This window comes from Protopterus annectens, chromosome 13.part0, assembly GCF_019279795.1.
Source record: "Protopterus annectens isolate FY-2018-M chromosome 13.part0, PAN1.0, whole genome shotgun sequence".
Classification (NCBI taxonomy): Eukaryota; Metazoa; Chordata; order Ceratodontiformes; family Protopteridae; genus Protopterus; species Protopterus annectens.
The window spans coordinates 768114167-768140330 of record NC_056747.1 but is presented as its reverse complement, the minus strand read 5'-3'; the positions used below and the strand labels follow the sequence as shown (position 1 = coordinate 768140330).

General features: G+C 39.1%; 1 protein-coding gene across 1 annotated transcript in view; it reads left to right on the top strand.

Annotated features, from left to right (window-relative positions):
• The window catches only part of SLC6A4 (solute carrier family 6 member 4), a 726628-nt gene that overhangs the window by 664155 nt on the left and 36309 nt on the right, over window positions 1–26164 (top strand). Inside the window, exons 12-13 of the mRNA XM_044054475.1 lie at window positions 10223–10323; window positions 11954–12121. Of these exons, the coding sequence (XP_043910410.1) occupies window positions 10223–10323; window positions 11954–12121 (269 nt within the window). The remainder of the gene's footprint in view (window positions 1–10222; window positions 10324–11953; window positions 12122–26164) is intronic.

The following is a 26164-nucleotide window of genomic DNA, read 5'->3' as shown; positions in this document are numbered from 1 at the left end:
CCCATCACTACCTGGCCTTAAAAACACTGAAATGGCTTGAGATCCCCAATCAACTTCTTTTCTATCGACTTAATATTATCCACTCCATCCTCTACAAACCCTCCTTATGCCCTAACATTTCCAACATCTTAAATTACTACTTCCCAACCAGAAAACTTAAAAGCACCAGCCAAAACCTCCTTGACATCTACAAACCTAAAAAATCAATTGGTGAATCCCTCTACAACTATCTTCCCTCTATCCACTGGAAGAAGCTACCTTTAACAATCAGATCTATCACAAAGCCCCACCTATTTAAAATCACCCTAAATGCCCACTTCACAAATACCTGGACTTGCTCCTGTACACAACCACTGTGAACTTAATCACCTGACCCCTTTGCATACAGCTCCTTTAGAATTCATACATAATTCTAGCCACAGAACTCTAACACCTAACGTCTTTTTTTCATTAAATTTCTCTACTACTCATATTCAACTTCCCCTCTGCTTCTGATTACTGATGTACATGCTGTTGCCTGTAAGAGCTAAGATGTGATATACAGTACTTTCTGTACTCTTATCTTAAACTCTGAGTTAATTGTCATTACTTCCACTCTAAATGGTGCATTCCTTATGTATTGGAGATATACGAATGACTTTAACATATTGTTTTATTGCCTTTTTTGTAAATAACACCTTTTAAACTCTAATGCTACAAGTGGGAACTCAAGCATTATAATGCATGTTTATATTACCTCATGTATACTGTACTGTTTGTAAACATTTTTATGGTGTATGTAATACTTTGTGGAGCTTTTCTCCCCTGGGCCTCTACTGAAAAAGGGCGCAAGCTCAGTCAGAAATTCATATAAATCAATAAATAAATAAAAGTGCTAAGTAATAGAAATGACTTCTAAGAACTGCTGTATGAAATGAATTTTCTATAGCTCTGTGCTTGAAATATTGAATTTCATATAATCACTTTGGAGTTTAGTGAGGCATCTATAGTGCTTAAATTTTTTAATTAATTAACTGGTTTACTGTTTTTCAATGGGGTTCCAGTATAGTCAAATATGTGAGGTATTTTCAATGTCAGACTTCCTTCAGTAGGCCAGGAAGAAGGCATTAAGGGATTATCCTGCTGTGTAGTACAGTAACTGTTTATAGCTGTATACTCTGTGTGTTTAGCTAACCCATAGTTATCTGTATCTTATTTAATCTTAGGTTTATGGCCAAACCAAAAGATGGTATTTATGGAAAGCTGCCCATCCGTGCAGCTCACTCTGAGTTGTGCTGCTCGGCAATAATGCACTTCAGAGTTACGCATACTCTGAATGGCACTAAATATTATTGTAAGATGATTTACATGTTTAAGACTCTCCTACTCAAGCATTTAAAATAACTATATGTAGGCACCCTACCATCCTAAGCGACTTACTAGTAAAGATGGCATTTTAACATGTGACTGAGATGAAATTCCCAGAGGATCAATCACCCAAAGCGCAAGACACCGAGGAACCCAACAATCTCTGTTTTGTACCAGAATAATTCAGTTGTGATTTCTAAGTGTACAGAGTAAGCTAGTCCTTTAATTTCACCCTTCTTTGAATTGGTGTTACAAAGGAGTTAGTATATGTAAGTTGGGGGTTGTCTCTCATAGGCAAAAAAAAGTATGTGCAGTTTAATTTTTTGATCTTCTGTGTTTTTGGACATTCATTTTCAGTGTTTTGGTTCCTCTGCATACCTCTCAAGTGTACAGATTTTCTCAGAATGTACAGATTTTTTCCTCATATTTTTTGGTCCATTTTTCATAAAATTGTGGTTTTCTGGCAAATTAGTGTCTATTCATTAAGGACTGAAGTTAGAAAACAATGACACTTCACACCCTTCCGAAAATTCATGCAAATGCAAAACCTGTTATTCTATCAACTTTTAAGTTGTAAGAGCAATATTTAAAAATTGTCCCTATTTTTGGGCCTTTGTTCCACTTTTATTTGTTTTTTTCCAGATTTCGTGTTGTAAGAGGTTGAGAGGCATGTTCCTCAGAGTTCTCACATTTGAGGTTCCATAGTAGAACCAGCATAGACATGTATAAACAGACTGAGCAATTGTAATGATACAATGTTAACTTTTAATGTAGTTTATTTTCTGTTTCTTTATTTTATTATCTTTACTTATGATTAGCCAATATGCTGTATGTTGTATCTTTCGGCTTTTCCCGGTTAGGGGTCGCCACAGCGGAACTCCGGTCCGCTAATGATTGGCAGTAGAATTTTACGTACCGACTTGCCAGCCCTGATGCACAACCTTCAATGAAGGTACGCCCATTCACACATCTCCATGCAGAAGACGCTTTAGCTGAGAATCGAACAGGACAGTGTCTTACTGTGAGGCGACAATGCTACTGCAGCACCACCACCGCAGCATTAGCCAATATGCTGTATAATAAAGTTAAATTTGGACAAAGAAAGAGAACCTCTTAAAAATAATTTAAGAAAGGTTCACAATAAGATAATTGTCTGTTACTTGTTGCAACACAAAAGAGTGTGAAACATGTACCTGATATGCACAAATACATCACAGAAGTAAAAACTTCACTTCTTTCCACTGTCATAGTGAATTTATTGACATCCATGCATTACAAACATAGCACTCTGATTAGGATCAGTGATCTAATCCTAATTCTTTGTGTTTGCTGAAATGATTTACAATGCCGTTATAAGTCCTGTAAGGTAATCGATACATCACTGAGGTTACCCCCCCTTCTGCACTTTCTCCACTTTGTTTATGCCACTTTTAGTATAGTGACTGCCTTTTAGCTAAGATCAAGTATAAAATATGGAAACTCAGACACTGAAATCAAGTAAGGACTATGTGCAATCATGTAACTTGCCAAATTTTCTCCTTAGTAACTCGATGCACTATATAAAGTGCAGTGCAGTTTTATCAGATAAGCAATATAGAAAAACAGCATAGAAGGTCTGTGGAATACTGGAATACATGGGAAAGGAAGAAGCAACACTAACTGAAAACAAGATGTTGCCATCCAGTTTGTAAATATTAGGTAAGATTTCACCTAAAGTTTTATGTGCTGTTGTGAAGATCCCATCTTTACAAATAGATAGACATGACAGAAGCACCTGAGTTGTGATTAGGGCAACAGAATGGTCTATGGCCTTTACCAGAAGCCATGCAGAAACTGACTTAAATGGCATTTATACCATCTTTAAGAAGGTAGAGATGGGTATTCTTGAAAAAGATAGAGACAGGATGTGACAGAAACACTCAACTAAAACAAGAGATGGTACATCTCAACTGCTATAAAGTGCAATACAAATGTCACAGCTCCAGGTGGGAAGTCGTCTTTCCAGTCAGGCATCTTAGAATTGGCCTTGCCAGTGCACAGTAACACACTTTTGCTGACAGTATGTCTTTAATGCAAAAGTATAGTGTTAAATTTTGATCTTTTATGTCACAGGTCCACTCCTATAGTGCTTTATTGCTAAGTGTGCTTGTTTTTAAATGATATTATATATTAATTCTCAATTGCTACAAAGTGTCATACAAACTGTTGCATCTCTAGTTTAGAATACATCAATGCCATGGGTCCAGTCAAACAGTCTGAGTATTTCAGAATAGCACTAATTTGATAGTGACAGAATGTGAATGCAAATAGATAAAAATAATATTTGTTATTTTATAATGTCTAATCCTTCTTATAAGATGCAAAGCAGGATATTAGAATATAGTATTTAAAAAAAAATATTTTGGCATTGTAGCATTTTTTTCTATTTCTTTGTTACTCTAAAGTGCAATTCAAAGTGTCAGAGCTCCACTCAGGAAGGTACAGTTCAAGTATTTTAGAATGGCCCTTTTTACCCACACAGCTGGCCTTAGAGCACTTGAAGGTGAGGGACAGGGGCTGGTATGAGCAAAATGGGTGTCGTTCCCTAGGCATTAAACTCCATTGCTGAGAGGCATCAATGATTTCATACAGGGATTTGGAAGAAGTGTTTTTAGCAAGTGTATAACATGTGGTTTGACTGCTGGAGATGTGTGGTTATGAAGTGTTGTAAAGAACAGTAAGATAGCTGTTGGGCAACTTGTTTGATCACAGTTAAAGAATCTTTGATCTGTCTTAGCAGATCAAATCATGTTTCTGTAAAATATGTTGAAAAACCGTACTGTGGCCATTATTATTTATTTTGCATCATTAAGACTTCTGAGTGTACACAGTCAATTAAGTGTCTATAACTGGTAGGTACAGAGACCATCTGTGAATGAAAGTGGTCAATCTTGCTTTCCTTTCATCCCTTAAAAAGCCACTGATCTAACTTGGCAGGGCACGTGTGTGTTTAAATTAAACAAATTAAAAAATATTATTTTGGCAATATAATTATTTGCTTGCTTTCATTTCATTGCAATAAGAAATCTGAGTTGTGCACAGTCAATAAAGTGGCTATAATTGTTGGTCACAGAAGCAGTCCATGGATGAATGACAGTAATCTCTGCTGTTGTTTGCCCACAGTTAAACAACCTTTGTTCTAGCCTGACATTACCCTGTAAATGTATATGTATGTGAGCATGTGTGTGTGTTTGTGAGTGAGCATGCTCGAATGGAGATTGAGATGGATGTGTGGGAATTAGCTATCTTTACTGCTTTTTTGTGGGCATTTTATGTCATATTTTCATTGTCAGAGAAGGTGCATCTTTTTAGAATGGGAAAATTTGATAGTGACAGAATGTGAATGCAAATAGATAAAAATAATATTTGTTATTTTATAAAGATAGTGAAAACACAACCTAAGTTTTGATTTTCTGAGTGTTACTTCATTATAATTTCACAACATCATTTCCGCAAATGTCTTTAGGTGCATTACACATCAAATATGCACATTTGCTTTTCTCTTTCATGCAAATTCATAAAACACAGAATCAGAAGTATATTGGCACAATCTGAAATTCTGCATTATATCTAGTTTCCACATGATGAATTGTATGATTTGCCATCCCTCTGCAAATGTAACTACTGCCAAGAGTATATTTGTACATATTTATCTTATCAATGCAGCAGCAATAAAATGTGTGTGTGTGTGTGTGTGTGTGTGTGTGTGTGTGTGTGTGTGTGTATCAAGGGGTAAGATTTTTGGAGTCACGGGATTTATGCTTGACTCCTCAATTTAGACTCATATAGTGATAAACATTATAAGAAGATAAAGCTATGCTCATTCCTTTACATCTAAAATCGCCAACTAAGTGCATGCTGTGGGCAGGCATTATGACATAGTTTTCTAAAACTTTTACTAGAAAATTAAAAAACATTTCAGTCGTAGTCAGTGCCATTGGGCTTATGGATAGCTTTTATGTTGAGATCACAGCAGACATATAGGGTTGAGATTTTTTAGGTTGTTAAACCCAGATTATATGTAAATCATATTAGTGGGTTGTTATGAAACCATAACTACAAATAGAACTATGAAAACTGATATTTCTGTCATTTTAAAAGTAGATCAGAAAACATTTTTGACACATTAGTGAGCCATTCACACATATGAGATCCTCTCTTGCCAATAGTGATGTTAAGATAAGTATCCACCTGTCTTGTCTGCTAAGTTTTCCCAGAAACATTGGTAGAATTAGTGCAGGCTATGTATAAGTACCAAATGATACAAGTACAGTGTTCGGTCTCACAGAGGGGTTCTGAGCTGGTTTGATGAAAACGTTTTTGGTTGTGTAAAGAATCCCCATTTCTGATGAGTGTTTTTAAATTAGATTTTCTGTATACAGGTCAAATTTAAGATTATCATAAACTATCATCCCTAATAATTTGATATGAGAAGTTACTTCAATTGTTGCATTATTAATAAAGAGGATTTTAAATTTTGTTTTTTTATGAGAGAGAGATTTGGGGAAAAAAAGAAATATTGGAGAGGGGGGTTGAGCATGATTTGTAAGTTACAAATCCATGTTTCAGAGGCTGTTAAAACTTCCTAAGTAATTTTTTGAAAGTGTGCCAAGTTGCCACATGTGCATATGACTGTGGCTTGATCTGTGTGTTGTATTAGGGAGGCTTGTTGTGTGGATGTGCGGTGGGTGTCAGTGAGAATCTTAAAGAAGAGGGGGACCAAGGATAGTGCCTTGTGGTACACCAGTAGTGACTGGAAGGTATGGAAAGAGGGTGATGTGCCATTTTTACTGGCTGATACCTATTAGACATATTATTTTTGAAACACAGAAGGGTGGGCTGTGATAGATCTAATGAAGACAATTTGTGGAAGTTTGTTATGACAAACTGTGTTGAAGGCTTTAGACAAGCCTAGAAATAAGGAGGAAGCCAGCTTGCTGTTATCTCTAGCTTAACTGGCAGTGTCTATAAAGGTTAGAAGTGCAATGTTAATACTGTGGGAGGGACGACAGCCATGTTAGTACTGTGGGAGGGATGGCAGCCATGTTGTATAGGGGATTGGAGTTCTTCTTGCAGCAAATAGTTTAGCAGTTGTTTTTGAATACATTTTTCAACTATTTTGGAGAGGGGATATAAGATTGCTATAGGTCTAAAGTTAGTAATATGTGTTGAATTTTCTCTTTTGTGTGGGGGATAATGTGTTTCTTCCAGAGAGATCAAACTTGGGATTCCTGGATTGACCTGTTTTTAAGGATTGAGACAGAATAGGCAATGCTATAAGCTATTTATGGTACTCACTTAGAAAGTTATTAGATGAAATAGAACATGGTTTGAGTTTGTTTGAGATTAGTTTTATATAGGATGTGTGTGCAGGCTTGAAGGTGAAAGTGGATGTGATGATATGTGGCTATTGGGCTGGGTAGGGCCTAAATGTTGAGGAATCCTGGATTAGGGATGCTATACTATTTATGAAATTCTATTCTATTACAGTCTCAAGTGGTGAGTTACTGGGAGAGGAGTCGGGGTTGAATTTTTAGCTGGGGTGTAAGTTTTTTTTTTAATTGCTGACCAGAAATTTTTGGCATTGTGTTTACTATTGTTCTGAAAGTTGTTATAGTATAGTGTGTTTTTGTTTTTTGTCTTCATTTTATTTCTTTATTTATTTGCATTTGCTTACAAGTATAGTCCGCTAGGCAGTTATGAGACCATTTTCAGTGGAGGTCTGGGGAGAAAAGCTCCACAATAACATGAAGATAGAGATGAATATGTACAATATGAATACATTTCATTAGTATATACAACAGAGGTCACATAGTTAACAATAAACTGAATTACTGGTAAAACACAAATTGGCAGAGAACAAGTAAATTAAAGAGGTTAACATTACATAAATGTTTCTGGTCATAGTAAGGCTTTCACCTGGCATTATTAGAAAATAGATATAAAACATCAATGTCTGCATTAAACAAAAGCAGTTAGCTTTTGAAAGGTGGAGACATGGTGCAGCAGCATTTATTTGCTTTTTAACATGGTTGCGGTGCATTCTGAAGTTGTCGAGATGTGTTGTTTCATATTTTTGCCATTCTTTACATGCTTTTTCTCTATCCTGACTTAGCACTGTTCTTTTGGATGGCCAAGTTGCATTATTTGCTTTTATTCTTTTCTTTCTAGGAGGTGCAAGGTTATTTAGGATATCTAGGAAAGTTGTACTGAATTCATTTACAGCATCATTTAAGGAAGGGATTTTTAGAATGTTTCGGTAAAGTAATAATAAATATTTCTGGATAGATAACATGTTGTTTTATATAGAAGCAGTTTAAGTGGATGTGTGAGACATCTGGTTATGTAGAGTAGGAGATGGTGACTGAGACAGTCTGACATGATGCTGAATTCGCTAGGGTCTGATACTAGGATCTAGTCTATTAAAGAATTTGAAGTCTTGCTATAAAGTGTGGGGCTATTAATTAATTGTGTGAAACTGTACAGGTTAGTGCGAGATGTAGGAAAGTTAGAGATTATGTCCAACCAACTGATACTGATATCACCTAGTAGTATTTATTTCTTGTTGAATTGTTATGGATATTCAATGTGGGATATCTTCTCGTGTAGCTGTATTGTTGCCAGGAGGGATGTAAAAGACAGCAACAAATATTTGTTTACATTTTTTTTTCAGGAACGTTACAAGAAGCTCTGCTGAAATGAATTCTGGTATTCATTTGTTGTAGGGGTAAATGTGGTAGTTGTTGGGAAATATTAAAGCAATGCCACCACCATTCCTCTTTAAACAGTCATTACAGATGATGTTATAGCTGCTGGGTGTCATTTTAGAGTTGTTTATGCTGGTTTTAAGCCAAGTTTCAGTTACAGAGAACATCAGGCTTGTGTCAGGTAATCCAGGCATGTAGTTCAGAAATTTTATTTCTTACCCCTCTAATACTTATGACAGTAAAAGTTCAATTACCAAATGTGTTGGGGGTTGATAGTTGTGGAGTTGGAGTAATCCGTGTAAAAGAACTGTGTTGACACTGGTTGTGAGAGATGGGGCCAAGATTAGGGCAAATGTCTCTTCCTAGGAGGATTTTAGTATACTGGAGTATTATTGATTCTTGTTTTTGAAGCGTATTTTTCCACTTAATTTTATTTTTATGTGAGCTGAAATGGAGTTTTATCAGTCTATATTTGGGATAAAGTTGAGAGGCATCATTAAATAGGTTTGGTACAGAGTGTGGAGAGTTTAGGGAGGAAGTATGGATAAGTGGTTGGGACAGAGTTGGACAGATATTGAGCACCATTATTGTGTCATGAGATGGCTCAGTAGGAGGAGAAGAATAAAGAATAAGCTGAGGAGTAGCATGATTAAGTAAAGGGATCTGTATTTTATTAATGGCAGGGAGTAGGGATCAAGAAGGAAGCAAGAAGTTGCATTTAGCGGTGGTGGAATCTGAAAGCTGATAGAAGGTGGGTAGGAAGGAAGGAAATATTTTCTATGACGGGAGAGAGTTAGGTTGTCCTGGTAACCTGTCTTATGTTTCTGAAAAGTGAGAAATAGAGGGGTTTGAAAGAATAGAGTATGAAGATGTGGTTAAGATAGGAAGTGGTAAGGGGTTATTTGGGAAAGTAGAAGTTGAAATGAATGATAAATAGGTACTGTTGGGAAGGGGTCTGAGTATAAAGGGATATAGTGCAAAGCAGAATAGGAGGGGGAAAGGTTGTTGTAAATAATGCTAAATGTTAAATGAAAATAGGGAAATAGGAAAATACAAACAGGAGTGTTTGTATAATAGTAGCAAGGTTATTTGTTGAGGGTTAGGGAATAGCTATCACAGGTGAAATGTGTATGTGGGAGGTATAATGTAGAGTAGGAGGAGGTAGGTGGGAATTGGGGGTAGGGGAGGGAGAGAAAAGCCAAGCTGAGCGTAGCAGGCTTCATACCCTCAGGTCAATTATTACAGAGACCAATCAGTTTATAGCCAGAACTAGAACAGGTTTTCTTTCATTTACTGAATACAGAAATCAGGATGCTAGGAAGACTAAGCAACTAGTTTATCCAGTGTAATCTATTGTTCAAGACAAGGGACAGTGGTCAATTGTAAGTGGTCCTTAGATTGCAAGGACTACTCCATTGGGGAGACTATCCCAGCCACTTTCCAGCTCAGGGCTGGTACGTATTTAAATAGTTAAAGTTAATACACAGCAATGCTCTTCATGCTAAACTTGCTTACATTGAACAAGATGAGGGAGTATTAGTAATAGTGCGTTCATAAAAATAACATATTGTATTACATTTTGGTCAGCTAATTCAGTACTGCCCTTAATTTTCTTAAAGTCTCTATGGAGTTCATGATGTCATTACACAAAGGTGTTTGAAACAAGATGTAAAGCCTTGTTTATTGTCTTTTAAAAGTGCTACCTGATATATTATATACATGGAAGTACCTTCTGGTAGATATTGAATGGACAACTTTACTTATCAGACATAAAAATGAAATGGATGCAGTAGATTTTGCAAGTAACAGTAAGAGGAATCCTGAAGACTATAGCGACATCCAAATAGTGGGTAACTTTTGGGGGTGGAAAAGAGAACTGTCAGGCAAGGAAATACGTATCTGCTGTTATCTACATTTTTAGGTCTGAATATGAATGCACAGTATATACTGAGGATAGCTGCAATTTGCACTTTCCATATTTTAACCATTTGTATGAATCAAGAGTTTTGTGTTCAAGAATCAAATTGTCCTATTTTCAGATGGATGCTATGATAATATATTTTGATGCTGTTTTTTTTTCATTTCAGTGCTGTGGTGTTGCAATCATCTCTTTGTTCCTTTTCCTTCAGGTATTCGTCGCTTTTGTAGAGATGTTAAGGAAATGCTTGGCTTTAGCCCTGGGTGGTACTGGCAGCTGTGTTGGGTAGCTATCGTTCCTGTCTTCCTCCTGGTGAGCTTAACTTGTCGAAATTCAAGTTAAACACATTGATATCTGTAAATAAAGATTGTAATGCATGAGATTAGAAGAATAATTCTACAAAAACATGTTTAATCCTTGTTTCAGTTGCAGCAGACAAACTGGTTGCAAGGAAGCACTGCGGGAGGATGGGATGGGAGAGAAGTTAATAATATATTATTTTAATATGAGTTGAGTGCTACACCTATGTAGTTGTCATATTGTGCTATGGGTTGCAAAAGGCAGTAGCCTGGCAAGGTGAAAACAGATCAGAAAATAAAATTAACCAGCCTGACCAAGGTAACCTTGGAAGCATAATCAATGCTTTTCAAGAGACTCACAAATATGCATCAGACAAAGCTGAAGCTGTAAAGTACATAGTGACAAAAAACATTAGATACATTTATTTGATTTTTACAACATTCTTCCAGTAAGCCAGCTCTCACTGCATAGATGGATAAAGCCCTGACTATGGCCCAGGTAAGTTGAGCTGATTAGCAGCTCAGGTGCTTGGTGGAGCTGGCAGGGAAAAGGAACAGCATGTATTATGATGCAGACTCTCAAAGGAGGGGTAGCAACACAATTGCATATCCTGGAGGTGAGCATTCTGTATACCAAGCCACCACTTGGTGATAACTTTCACAGAGAGTGATAGGAGGATGCACTCAGAAGGAGAAGGCATTGTGCATCTCCACAGCGATACAGGGAGCTAATCCCCCTACCTAGAGGAAGTTAAACATTACAAATGTCCTCACAGCCAGGATGCTGGTAATGGCACAAAACACCCTTGGGACTGCTTGTATAATGGCTCTCATCTTAGTAAACCTGATGGATAACTCCCCCAGTGCAGTGGAACAAATGGGATGAACTATTGGGGGGGCTTGATGGCTGTCAGGCTCAAGGAGATAAATGACCTAGGAGGAAAAAAAAACTTCCTTCAGTAAACTTACCACTCTAAATTCCATTGATGTAAGGTGTATCCTTTTTTCTCATGTGGATGCTTTGCTACATGCCTTTCCATACGAGTGATAAAGGGAAATGGATGTCAAAATCATTTCAACACCTGCATATAAATGGTGCATTTAAAGAATAGAAAACAGAACACATTCAACCATTTAGAGTACATTTATTTGGTAATATAGTATTCTAGACATTGTCAGAATGTAAGACTACTAAAAAGTGAATGCATTTACAGAATTTGGAGTGTATTTACTGGTTAGCGCAGTATTATCTGCACTGTAAGACTGCTTTCAGAAAGACAGGCTAACATTTGTTGCAGTTAGGATAGTCAGAATTCCCTGCAGTGCTGGAAGGTTCAGCAGATTGTTCTGCATCATCACTATTTTGCAAGTGTGTGACTTGGAGCAGCTAGCACTGCTCCGAGCTGAAGGAGTTCACTTAATCATAACAGAACTGCAGTCAGACAAGATTCTGTGCCTCCCTCAAAACAAGCAATTACATCTAGCAGGTATTTCCTGATAATGAAGCAATAGATAAGTAAATACTAGTTGGAAGAACAATGTGAGTGAATGTTATCTATGCATTATCTTTTACTTGATTTTATTTGATTCTTTTTAAATGGTTCTGTGCAAACTTAATCTCTTAACTTTTGTTTCATCAACAGTTCATCATTGGCAGTTTCTTGTCCAGTCCCCCCTCCCTTCGTCTTTTTGATTATGAATACCCGTACTGGACCACCGTGTTGGGTTACTGCATTGGCACATCATCTTTTATTTGTGTTCCATCGTATATGGTTTACAAGCTGATAGTCACCCAAGGAACATTTAAAGAGGTATGTAATTGTCAAAAAGCTCACATAACACTTCACCTTGTTTCCTTCTACCTGTTAACTCTAGTCAGATTCGGCAGAAACGGTAACTAGGAGACATCTTTGTGTACCTCAAAGCAGCATACCCAATATACCATAATGAAGAACACTGGACCTTGCATAATTCACAGTCCAGAATACAGGTAACATATTCTTTCTCTGGCTTCCACAAAGTTGTGTGTGTGTTGTATAAATTGATAGCATCACAGTATGGTTTTGAAAGAACGTGGTACTTTTTTCTGAGAAATTAGCAAAAGCATTAATCATTTCCTTGTCCATTACTCATGTAAGCGTTGTACTACTGTTGCGTGTGCTGATATGGCCACTGTGTAATGTTTTCTGTTTTCCATAACCTCTGTATTAGTGAAAAATAGATGTTTTGAATAAATTAAAAAGAAAGGGTGCCAAGAAATAAAATGTAATTTAACTAAAAGGGGGAACTTTTACAAATGAGATGTTGTAACCTCTGGTAACTATGCTTTTTACCCAAGAATCCGATGTCAAATTTAGCCAGGCCTCTGGGTATAAAGCCAAGTGACCCCCGACTGCCTCCAGAGCAGGACAGCTGGGCCTCCACTCAGGAGTGCTGGAAGGGCTTGCCAGAGAGAGTATCTCTGTCGCCCTGATTCTGTGGACCCCCTCTGCCGCCTGGGCGGCGTCTTCCATTTCTTCCCCCTCCTCTGCCTCTGGAGGGGGCATCACTCTGTGTGGGCTGAAAGGATCCCTGAGTCTTTCGGAACCACATTTTCCCACCTCTTTGCCCTTTGGGGTATGGTCTAGATGGGGCGGAAAAACAGACCGCTATGGCAGACAGGGTTTTCCCTTCTTGCTTGCACCTAGTGAGTCTCCTTTACTTTGGGACCAAACAGTGAGGCACCATCAAAAGGGGCATTAGTAAAGGAAGACTTGAAGGCTTCCGCAAAGGAGCATAGGCGCAACCAGGATGGTCTCCTCAGAGCAATTGCTGAGGCTGCCGCTCTACTCGAACCTTCGGCTGTATAAGAAATGAGCCTCATGGACGAGTTAACTATGGAATTGAGGGTGTTAAGCTGTGCTGTCACTTTCTCGGAGATAGCAGCATCTGTATTACCTTGGAGAGTATCTCCCAGTTCCTTGAGGAGATCTCTCTGTAGACGCGTGAAATGCGTAAGGTAGCTCAGCGATCGCATGGAAAAAGTCGCAGAACTAAACACGCGCTTCCCATACCTGTCCATCGTCCTAGAATCCTTATTAGGAGGATGAACAGAGGAAGATGATTCGGACATTTCCTTCTTAGTGGCTGCCGCCACCACCATAGTATCCACTGGAACTCCTTTAGTAAGAAAGCTTTTGTCTTGAGGGGCCGTGATATATTTGTTGGGTCTGCGGGGGACCGGTTCCACTGTATCAGGCGTCTCCCACGCCCTTCATGCTATGAGGTCCATGAGCTCGTCAAAGGGAGGGGTCACCCAGGAGGTAGAAGGTTGAGCCCCAAATGCCTTCAGCAATACCGATTCGTCCGCAGAAGGGGCAAGTGTCTGCCAGCCTCCCTTCTGTTTTAGGATCTCTAGGATGTAAGCAAAGGAGACATCCTCAGAAGGGGACTGTGGGGACCCTTCGCTTCATCCAAATCGGTATCAGATGTTAGAGATTCCTGTGGGGAATCAATATGCCTCCTCTTGCACAATCTTTTCCTCGGTACTTCCTCAGAGGGGGCTTTTCTGGGGAAGCATCCGAGGAACCAGGGACACCCTCTGGGGCTGGCTGAGGCATTGGGTCTTGACGCTTGTTAGGGACCGAAGGTACAGAAGCATAAAGCGGACCCTTTGGGGTGAAAAATAGATGTTTTGAATAAATTAAAAAGAAAGGGTGCCAAGAAGTAAAATGTAATTTAACTAAAAGGTAGAAAATACATACATCGATGTGAAAATTTCATACATTTGCAGTGTTACTATACTGCAGGAAAATAATTCCTTTACTTAATATTTTCCTGCATTTAGCCAGCCAGATGATGTAGAGGAATAAAGCTGTAGCTACAGCCCAGGCAACCAAAATTAATGTAGCAGCTCAGGCACTTGAGGATGGTGGCAGGGAGGATGTAAGTGCCCATCCAAGGGGGAGGAGGTAGCACTGGTCACTGGTTGTAGCAGTCCTTGTGAGGGAGGAAGTGGATCAGCAACCCTGGGGGTGAGCTTGTGGTATACCAAGCAAACGGCTGGAAGTAGCCTTCATTAAGCATGTGCATGTTCATGGGAGCATAAATTTGTAAAGAGAAGGCACTGTGGCTCCTGTAGTGATGTGGGTTGTGCATCCAATACTGCTCAAAGGTTATTTACAATGGTACTACCTAATCTGATCCAGTGGCTATCGCCAACACAAAAGCATTTAGTGCCAATTTCACCCCAAAGACAACTATACCAAGCCTGCTTACAGTAGATGGACCACGAACCATCACAAAAGAACATGTATTACAAGTACTCTCCAAAACAAAGAATACCTCATTGATGAGGACTCAGAACATACCAGATTGCCTAATAAATATCACTAAACAAGCAGTGGTATACCCACTCCTTATTTTTTTTTTTAACTCGAGCCTCTCAGTATGCTTTTATCACAGAGGTGTGCACACAGCTGCTGTGATGTCACTTCACAATGGAGGCCCCGCCACTGACCCGGGAATAGCAGACCCACAATAGACCCATTAGTCTAATAAGTCTTATAAGCAAAACCATGAAATGTATCATAACTGACCTAATTAACTACGATATCAAAAACTCTTATCAGAATCAACCTCCTGTAGTTTGCTTTTGTCAAGGGTAGATTTTGTTGAATCTGGTGAACGTCTTCATTAAAATGACCCAAGATTTGGACTGTGGGCAGATAGTTCGTACAGGATACCTAGACCTCACTAAAGTATTTGACATCATACCACATGCAGATAAAATAAACAAGCTAAATGAGCTCCAAAATGAATCATAATTGATTAGATGGATAAAAAAACTGGCTTAGAAACAGAATTCATACAGTCAGTGTGTAGGGTACATATCCACCAAGAACATGAAAGTAACTAGTGGGGTCCCCAGGTCTGTGCTGGGACCTCTGCTATCCAGAAACTACTTCGCAGATCTCCAAGTATCAAATGATGATCTTTGGCTACCAAAGTTCATGGATGATTGTAAAGTGGGAGTCATCAAGTCCCCCTCTGACTTATAGGTACTCCAGCAGGAGCTTACAGGATCTTATAGCCACAGTTTAAGAATATGTTTAATACATTGCTGTATCACATCTTAGAATGTATTTAAAAGTATTTTATTTGATTGAAAACTTTAGTACAAACATTCTTAAATTATTACACAAATGTTTATAAAGACTGTTTTATTTGTTAAAATGCTGCATTCACATGTGAAATGACTACCTCAGGTGTTCTTTTTTCTGTTTAAATCATATATATCCAAGTCATATTAAGAATATGTATGCATGTCTGTCTCATGTATAGGCTATAATATTAGGTTGTAAAGTTAAAATATTGTTGCATGGGGGTTTAAAAATAGCACATTTACTGATGTACTTTTGTGGTACTGTTATTAGCTCAAATCATGCAAATGCAGAAAACAGTAGTGATTGTGTAATGCTCTGTATTATAATTAGAACTACTATTTAAATTTGGAAAGGAAAACCATTAAATATAAAGCAATGCTTGTTAATCAATCACATCACACTAGCACTACTGCTCTCATGGTTAGAATGTTTTAGTTTACCTGTTTAAAGCCAGTGTGGTTAACACATGCTAGTTTGGTGTTTCAACAAAGTATTCATACCAGTACAGCAAGTCCCAAGAAGCAGGAAATAATCACTTTAATAGTTAAAAATCGAAAGGTAAATCCAGTTAAATGCTTTCATCTCACATCTTTCATTAACACTTTATTAGAAACTCTAGTTACAATCTAGCAATTCCTCTTTAAATAGAGTGAGTCACATGACTGGGTGAGTGTGATAAAGGTGGCAAGAGTTCAAACAGCAAAAACCCAGTCAGAGCCATAACAGTATTATGCAGCAGTAAGAAGCAGCCTGCTGGAAGCAGTCTGTTGTGATGAGAATACAATTATAACAATAAAGCTGGTTCTGTAGTGCATGTACTTCACATTTTCAGACTCTGAAGAAATAATATCTCTTATAATGTTTTCTGGATTAATTTACCCTGGAGTCCATTTTCATTATTATATTTTATTGTGTTAAACAGACTAATTCTTCTTTGCTGTATTCCTTACCACGACCATACATCTGCACATCTCTGTATTAGTGTTGTACAGTCCATACTGTAAACACCCCAAGCACAGTTTTAAAAAAAATATATAGTTTAAAGTTTCATAAAAAATATGTTTTAATCAGGCTAAGTAAATGAAAACTCAGAGCAGCTCATTTGGCTTGGTGACGTTTAATAAGCTGTATTTGCTTTTTGCCTTATTTGGATTTTTTAGCTTATGTTCATTTATACTATTTTGACTTTGTTTCTGAAGATCAAACTTTTGACTCCTTCATTAGTTTGTAGGGTGGCACAGTGGTTAGTGTTGTTGCCTCACAGCAAGAGGTTCCATGAGTCAACTGTCAGCTGGATTGCCTTCTGTGCGGAGTCTGCATGACTTCCCTGTGTTCACACTGGTTTTCTCTGGGGGCTCTGGTTTCCTTCCACATTCCAAAGACATGCGATAGGTGGATTGGACAGTCTAAATTGGCCATAGGTCTGAGTGTGTTGTGTGGAAGAACTACTGTGGCAGGGCTAGCCACCCAGTGTTGTAAACCTTGGCTCTAGATGAGTGTCACTGTTGAAGTTTCACCCCAACCCCATGTACAAAAATGCAAAAAGGGATTGTGGATGGATTAGTATGCAGGGCTTGTTAACATGGAAACTAAACTGCAAAAGCAAAACGAAACCTGGCACTGCACATGCTGGTTTATTTTCCAATTGGCCGGGCTGCCCTTAGGTAAACTGGCACCCTAAGTAAAAAGGTTACATGGTGTCACCCTCCTCTATGCACTGCCAACCCATCCAGGCCTACTCACACTATCCAGATTACTTTTTTCTCACAGAGTTGCCTGCTCCTTAGTTTTACCTGCAGTTATTCATTTGTTCATTCATTCATTCAGCATTTTATATCTATGCAAGAATGCAGTCTGAGGTTTCTAGATGCTCCAAGATGCATTTTAGACTTTTTTTAAACATCCTTTTCATCCAATAATGACCTGAATGAAAACCACAATCAAGGACAGAAATTTAGACTCACTCTTCAACTTTGCTTTTTCCTGCACCCTTTGAACACACCATAGCTGATCAAGACTACCCTGTAATAACCAAATTAAGCTGGGAATCTTGGGGTTGTTTGGCATGCAGAGCCCATGGAGTTATACATTTATGCATTCTAGAGATTTCTTTCCAACCATGTGATCTAATGATGGCCTGAACAAAAATAATGCTTGATCGTGAGGAAAATGAAAAAAAATGGTAAAGTGCTCCTATACAAGCTATAATGATCCTCTGTGCACCCCTCTGAGGCTTGTGAGGAAAGTTAAAGAAATAATGACCACACTGTCCCCAGCCCAACACAGGATATAGTGACCTAAGAGGTTTAGGAGAAAAGTTAAAGAAATAATGGCATTACCCCCCCCCCACACACACACACACACACACAAGTTCAACAACTTTCTGTGTAGACTAATGAGAAGGCCTGGTTTTAGATTAAGTGTGGTTCAAGGCAAAGGCTATTACTAAGCTCATGTCAAAATCCATGTATACAGCCCTGGTGTGTGGGGACCAGCAACCTTCAGGAGATTTGAAGATCTTGATATTCTATGATGCATTTATTCCTTATGTTTTGAAAGATGACTGGTGGGGGATGCCTGAAAATTTCACTTGCTCAGTTTAACAATCAGTTATAGCCAGTTCTGTGTACAATTTAAACATCTGATAGTGCTAAAATAGGATGACCTTATAGTATATTTACAAACAGTTGCCACACATTAAAATATTGTGTAATGCTTCACATAATCACATTAATCCTGCCAAAATAATAAGCAAACAGCAGCAGGCAGCTAATCATTTTCCACCACAGAAGATAGCCACTGCAATTATGCCTACTCTGCCTGGCCATATCAGACGTCCAGTCAAGTAGTCCATTTTATTTCTGACAAATGCACACTAGTCCTAGAAAGTCAGATAGTGACTGATTAAACTGTGTAAATGACAAGAGGGTCACTTACATTCTATCCAGCCAACCTCAGCACCCCCACCCAGCAGTTATTGCCACAATGTCTGATGGCTGAGTAATAATATTTCACCTCCACAATCCAACAAACAAATTGCAGCACAATGAAGTATTGCAGTCAAGCTGCTCCACACAAATCACAAAACCAGAAATATTGCCAAAAAGTATCCTGTTGATCACTGTCAGTGTTATTTCAAAAATAACAACATCATTCACAGTGCCATTCCTGGTTGATCATTGCCAGTATTATTTCAAAAATAGCATCATTCACAGTGCCATTCTTCAATCTCTGCAGAACATCCTTGATTTATATATATATATTTCGCTCTTCTGAAGTTTCAATGTAGTCAGGTAGATCCATATATATATATATATATATATATATATATATATATATGTGTGTGTGTGTGTGTGTGTGCGCACGTGTGTCTGTGTGAGTATAACAAAAACAAAATCCCTCTCTTCAAGTACCTTCATGCTTACCTTTGTGCATTGCAAAGTCTCTACTCCTGCGGCCTCACAATGTTTAACTTAACATGACATGAGTTGAACATTGAGTCAGCAGAAGCACTGCCCCCCAACAGCACTTGTAGTGCTGCGGGCACATTTTTTATTTATTTTTTAGAACAAACAAATATTGCTGTAAAAAATTAAACAAATAAATAGGGAAAGAACATGTATAGTGCCCTTTGCAGCTGCCTAGCTTTTCTATGCATAAGGCCAACCCCGCCAGTTGAAACCATTAGCTGCAACTGACTGGGCTATGTCACTTGCTTACAGTTGCACAGCATTCATGTGGAAACAGAGGGAATCAAAGCCAACTGGGTGAAGCTGTGTAGCAGCTCTAAACTGTAAACACTATATGCTGTACTCACTAATAGTGTCATGGATATTCTGTTCAAAGGTTTCGTAACATTATCAGTGGAAAGTGCACAAAGTGGGCCTGTTGAATTACATTACGAATGGATGTAACTGTCTGCTTTTGTTTTTAAATAAAAAGTATATTCTCCTGGCAGTAACCATTTGAAATATTGGGACCCACTACAGCTAGTCCAGAAATACGGAGACTAAATGGCTGAAAGACTGGACTTACATACAGTAAGTCCGTGATGCCATTTCTTGGAATGTTTCCTTTTCTCTGATGTACAGCAGTTTTGGAGTTGGTGTATATAAGTTCAGGGGTGTGGGGGTGCAGGGGGGATTGAACCCTCTGCAAAAAAGAAGTTTAAGGAAAAGAAACATTTTTTAATTCAGTCTTTTTACATGTTTTCTCTCTTTTTTTTTCCAGCACTCAGCATTCCAACTATCAATATTTCAATAGCCTCTCCTGACAGTTGTGCATAGCATAATTAAGAAGCTTAATGTTACATTTCATTTTTTGTCAGTTACACTGGCATGGTAATGTGAATTTATTCAGGGTTAACCAGGTGGCACAATTTTAAACTACAGACTACATTTTAATGACTCTGCATCTGACCAGCAAGTCTGCACAAAACATTGTGGGTTTAATAGAAGTATTTCATTGTCTTGGGTTTCCTTCTATCACACAGCGTATGACAAATTGTAAAATTTTTACTATGATTTCGGCATCTGGATGATTTTAACTCACTGTAAAATGTTGACTACAGAAATTAGAAGAGTTTGGACCTCCGCAGTGTGGATTTTGCTGTTAAAGTATGTGATCTACTAAAAGTTACAAAAAATAGAACTTTTGTTTTTGACCAAGTTCAGTAACATTTTAAGATTACAATTTGTATCAAATAGATGAAGGAAGGTCTCTTTCTTGATAATGGCTCCCATTGGAGGGATGGGGTTCTAACGTAAGCAATCAACAAGTGCAGGAGAAGCACTGACAATCTCTTTATGACATCCTGACCACACAAACTGCACTGATACCACTTTGTGTCATGCAAAGGACATGAGGATAAGGTCAGTAAAAGGAGAAAAGTCTCCCCTCATGTGAGGATGGTGCCATATTGGAATGTCCTCTTTCTCCTCTCCACATAGCTGTAGAGGCTGATGAATTATACCAGGACACAGCAGATGGTTGCTGGTCAGAGGTACATGAAAAACACAATGAAAAAAATGATCCATACAGACAAGGCCTCCTCACATGTGAGAAATGGTTTCATTTTAGTTTAGCCACAGTTTTGTTACCAATTTTTAGTAATATAAATGTAGTTTTCTTGCCACCAAAATATAGCTACAGTTTCATTAGGTGACTTGCAAAGTTAATCTTAAAAAAAAAAATATCCAGAAATGTGTTTTCATCATTTTGTACTACTTAAGTTGCTTTTGTTGTACACAACTATATAGAAACAAATCTGTGAAGTGACAAGCAGGATGTATATCACGTCTGGTCTGTGGTTAGTTGCTTCTGAGGCAACAATATTTTTGAAGGTTGAGTGCATTTTTGCAAATCAAACACTACTTCCACACCGCACAACAGTCGAGAAAATTGCATCCTCGGTGATCACTAAATGTGTTTTTCAGAACTCTTAATTTGCACAAGTGACACTCATAATGATTTCTATTACAGAACTGACTGGCTTTAGTCTGTTAATCCCATTTTTCATGCAGGAGTCATGCCATTCATTCATCTCACTCAAACAGTATTACAGAAGGCTACAACACATTAAAATGACATTATTTATACTTTCACAGGAACTCTGCATAATTCCAGGTATCTTCTGCAATAAGGATGAATGGATGTTTTTACTGTACTAACACTGAGAAAACATAACAAAATCATAGCATGAAACCTTAAAGCAAAAAAACTCACCCTTTTGTGAGTGAATCCCCCCATTTCTATAAACCTGACGATGGAACTAGACAAACTTTCAACTTAAGCACTCAAGCCATTCATTTCTCAGCCCGGCACTTGCTCAAAACTCATAGCAAGCACTTATAAACCCTAGCACTACAGAAGGACAAAGCTCTCTATTTGACCTTACCAGCCATTCAGTAAAACAGTTTACTGTACCTATCCAGGCATGTCCAAAGGGCAGTTTCAGGTGTACTCTCCAGTCCAACTGGTGAATCTGGGCATTTTGAGGCAATGTTACAACTGCCTCATATACACAGAAAACCCTCTCCTCCTACCACCAAACACTAATACATGCTAGAGATGCAATTATACAGCCAAACTGGAGGCTAAGCTCTCTCAACCCAAGACTGGATCAGACAGTCAAGAGAAGAAGGGGAAATACTGGCATCACACCACCAGTCTCACATAAACCCATTAAACCAGCTCTGGCAGAAAAACACACATAAATACACGAAAACATACTCGGAGGCTCTAAATAAAAATCTGCAAAAGCAAGAGAGCCCTCCAAAGCCGACATCCTTGCAACCTCCACCCCCCCCCAACACAAACCATGAAACACATACTTCACAAAGCCAGTGTGCCACGCAATCACAGCCCTCAAGGCAAAATAACATACCCAACATACTAGTAATAGGTGACTCTATAGTCAGGCACATTGATGTCCCACTCACTAGGCTGAATAAGGAGAAGGTTACTGTTAGGTGCCTGTCGGGTGCCAGGATCCATCATGTAACACAAGCACTCAGGTTATGCCAGAACAAGTACAAATACGACTCTGTCATTGTCCATGTTGGTGTGAATGACCTAAGCCATACCTCCCTGGGCTACATGAAAAGAGACATGGAAGAGCTCTCTGATCACTTAGCCCAGGCCGGTATGACCCTGACCTTAAACAGCATCCTGCCCTCACCAAGAATGATACCACGGTATAAAGAAAAAATATCAATTTCAACAATTGGCTAAGTTTCTGGTGTCATTCAAAGGGAATCCCATGTCTGTCTGCCTGGGATGACATGCTTGACAAGCCACGCTGCTTCTCTGGAGATGGCTTGCACCTGTCACCCTTAGGCTTTCGAATACTGGCCAAGGCTCTTGCCACCCTCATAGTGCCTCTTTTAGGCAAGGCTCAAAAGACAAATCCACCTCCGTAAATAGCATAAGTAACAAAAATCTGGGGATAATACTACTCAATGCCAGAAGTCTAAACCTCAAAATGCATGCACTCCTCAGTATGGAGGAAATCGATATATGTGCAGTAACAAAAACCTTGTTTAAGGCTCCAGAGAGCACCCCAGCACTACCAGGCTACAACTCATACCATACATTTCAGCCACAGAACCCGGACCGAAATACAAAAGGAGGGGGAGTATCCATATTCATCAAGGATAACCACACCTCCAGGTTAGTGGCACAGCACAATGCTTCAGAGATTATCCACGTGCAACTAACAATGGGCAAAACTGCAATTCAAATTGTAGCTTGCTACAGATCACCCACCATGTCCCAGGAACCCCATTCTGCATTTTTGGAAACACTAGGTAACATAAAGGTCCTTCCAAACATTAACTGGAAGAACTACTCAAGTACTAACTCCCTTGCCCAACATTTCCTAGAATTTATAAACTCAAACGCCCTGGAACAACTGGTCAACACTCCCACCAGAGGTGACAACATATTGAACCTGGTCATCACCAACATGGGTGGCCGGTGTTCCACACCGGAGGTCAACCCCTCACTGGTTAGATCTGACCATAAACAAATCACTTTGGATAGCCACATTCCACCCCCACCCCTGGACAAGGAAACCACCATGAAAAACTTTTCAAAAGCAAACTTCACGTTACTTAAGATGGAGATGGAAAGTTTCAAAGCCCCCATGCTAAAGGATAACACTGTCCAAGCTGCAAAATCCTTTATTAATGCATTCTATGGGCACCTACAAGAATGCATGTATCATGCTATCCCAAGCAAAACCAAGACTCACTCCTACAAGAAAAGGAAACCAGTCTGGTGAACCCCTACCATAAACTAGCTATACAATAGAAGGAGGAAACTAGTACAGAAAAGAGTAAAATCCCAAGAAGGGAAGACATCCCTGAACAGTATCAGCAAGAAACTACAATCTCTCATAAAATCATCCAAGGCGAGCTTCAAAAGAAAACTTGCCATGGACTCCAAAGATAACCACAAGGCATTCTTTAACTATGTCAAAAATCTAAGTGGCAATGCTCAGATCTGCTCGGAGTTAGTGCAGAATGGCAAAAAATACACTGAACCAACCGATATTGCCAACATCCTGGCAGACAGGCTCAGTGCAAACCTCACCCCCCCTCTCATCCCCAAAAGGACCCATAACCATACCAGAAGAATGTAGAGCCCCTGAAATCACAGACACTCAGGTTAAAATAGCCCTCTCCAAAGCCAAAAACACAGTGTTAATGGGACCAGATGGTATCCCAGGCTGTGTCCTACATGAGCTCAAAAATGAACTAACCCCTCACCTAAACACACTGTTCAAACTCAGCCTCTCCACAGGCTACATTCCCATAGAGTGGTGCACAGCAACTGTTATTCCACTCCACAAAGGTGGAGCCACAACATACCCTGGGCATTATGCCCTATAAGCCTGACTAGCTTGGTCTGCAAGGCTATGGAGCGCATCATCATGGAACTCATTAACAGAGATATTGGGAACCTCCAAACACTGCACCCTACCCAGTTCGGCTTTGTTAAGGGAGGATCATGCCTCCTAAACCTGGTGGACTTCTTTGAGACAGTTACCAAGGCTATAGATGAGGAAAAGGTGGTACACACAGCCTACCTAGACCTCGCAAAGGCCTTCGACACCATTCCCCATTATGGTATTATAGACAAGCTCACCAGCCTGAACATAAGCACCTATGTCTATGTCATAAGATGGGTTGCCAATTGGCTCATGGACAGAACCCACATGGTGAGAGTTGCAGGAGCTAGGTCTGACTTTAAACCGGTTACAAGTGGCGTTCCCCAGGGCTCAGTCCTAGAATCCCTCCTGTTCGGCATATACTACTCAGAGGTACAGACAAGCATATGAGGACTATGGCCGACCAAGTTTGCAGACAACTGCAAACTAGGGGCTATAATTGACTCACCGGCTGACACAGACATCCTCTAAAAGGGTCTCACTGAGACGGATACCTGGTGTCAACAACATGGCCTCAAGCTAAATGCCAAAAAGTGCATAATTATTCCCTTTGGAAATAACAAAGTACCTACAAACTACCACATAGGTGGTAGTCCCCTAAATACGGAAAATGTAATAAGGGATCTGGGGACCCAAGTAGATAGTAATCTCTCCTTTAATAATCACATTGCCAAAGTGGTTAGAAAATCCTTCTATGTGGCCCACCTAATCACAAAAGGGTTTGCATCCAGATCAAAAGAGGTCATTGTGCCCCTCTACTAATCACTCATCAGACCCATCATAGAGTAAAACTCCCCATTTGGGATGTACCTTACAAGACACCTGCAATAGCTGGGAAGACCACCAACAGGATCACTGGCCTCAAACAGATGCCCTATGCAGCTTGACTGAAGAAACTCCAGCTGTACTCAGTTGCATATCACCTGCTCAGAGGTAATCTCTACCTGACATACAAGGCCATGTCCAACCCAGAATTGATGAACATGCTCCACCTAAAGAAAACTTTATCCCCTCGAGCCACACGCTCTAGGGATCTAAACCGCACCACAACAATAAATAGGACGGGCTGGAGGGATAGATTCCTGTCCCAGAGACTTCCCATGCTTTGGAACAAGATTCCAATCTACATTAGGCAGAGCTCCTCGCTAGCACTCTTCAAGAGAAACCTTGACGACTGGATGGGAAACAGAAAGTTTACTCCTGGGATCACTTCAGTGGCTGTGCTGGACAGAGGCACTGGGAACTAATCTAAGGGGGCGGCAAAAGCCAACACATTCTGGTTAGGCTTATAAATGCCTTCGGGCAGATAGCCTAGTACCTACCTATGAACCTATTACATTAAATGTACAGATATAACACCCACATAGGAAATGTGGAATAGAAAGGGGGTAGATCTGCAGACAGTTACATTTACTCTTATTGATAATATATATTTACAATGTTGATAAAGTAAAATTTTAATATAGGTGTGTGCGATTATTTATATATTTTTTTGTATATTTGTTTTTTTTTTGTAAATTCTGACTAGAATTTAATTGATAGTAATTTTTTTTTAACTAAATGTCTTAGTCTGTTTTTAAATGAGAAATGTTTATCTTTCAGATGATTAAAGTAAACTGAAAGTATTTAAGCTGTTCATGTAGTGTGAAGAACTTTTGTAATATAGAATGTCTGTGTTTATGTGGAACAAAAGTACTCAATCTTATTAAACTTTGTTTTCTCTGCTTTGGCTAGTTTTATGTATTTTTAGTGCTTTTCATTTCAAACCACAAAGTCAGTTCCCTTAGTTTTATGTTACTCTGAGGGATAGAATTTAATATAATAAACTAAAAATGTTTTTCATTTTCTTTTGAATAAAGGAATTTTACAGCAGTTTTGCAATAGATAGCATTGCTGCCTCACAGCAGGAGGTTCACTGGTTTGGTTCTCAGCTGTTGTGCCTTCTGTGAAGAGTCTGCATACCCTCCGTGTGTTCATGTGGGTTTTCTCACACTTTCTAAAGGCATGCATTTGGTGTACTGGGACTTTAAACTGTCCACAGGTGTGAGTGCTTGCATGTGTGATATAGAAGAAAGAACCTACTTCCACCCCCCCTTGCTTTTAAAACTTTACTGATAGTGGTGGCTGTCCATGGGGTCAGTCTAAGAGTCAGTTGTGACTTACAAGAGAGTGAGGAAGGAAAACCACACTAAAATAGAACCCCTTTTTATTACAGTACAATGTAGGGACATATTGTTCTAAAATAACTTATTTTTAGG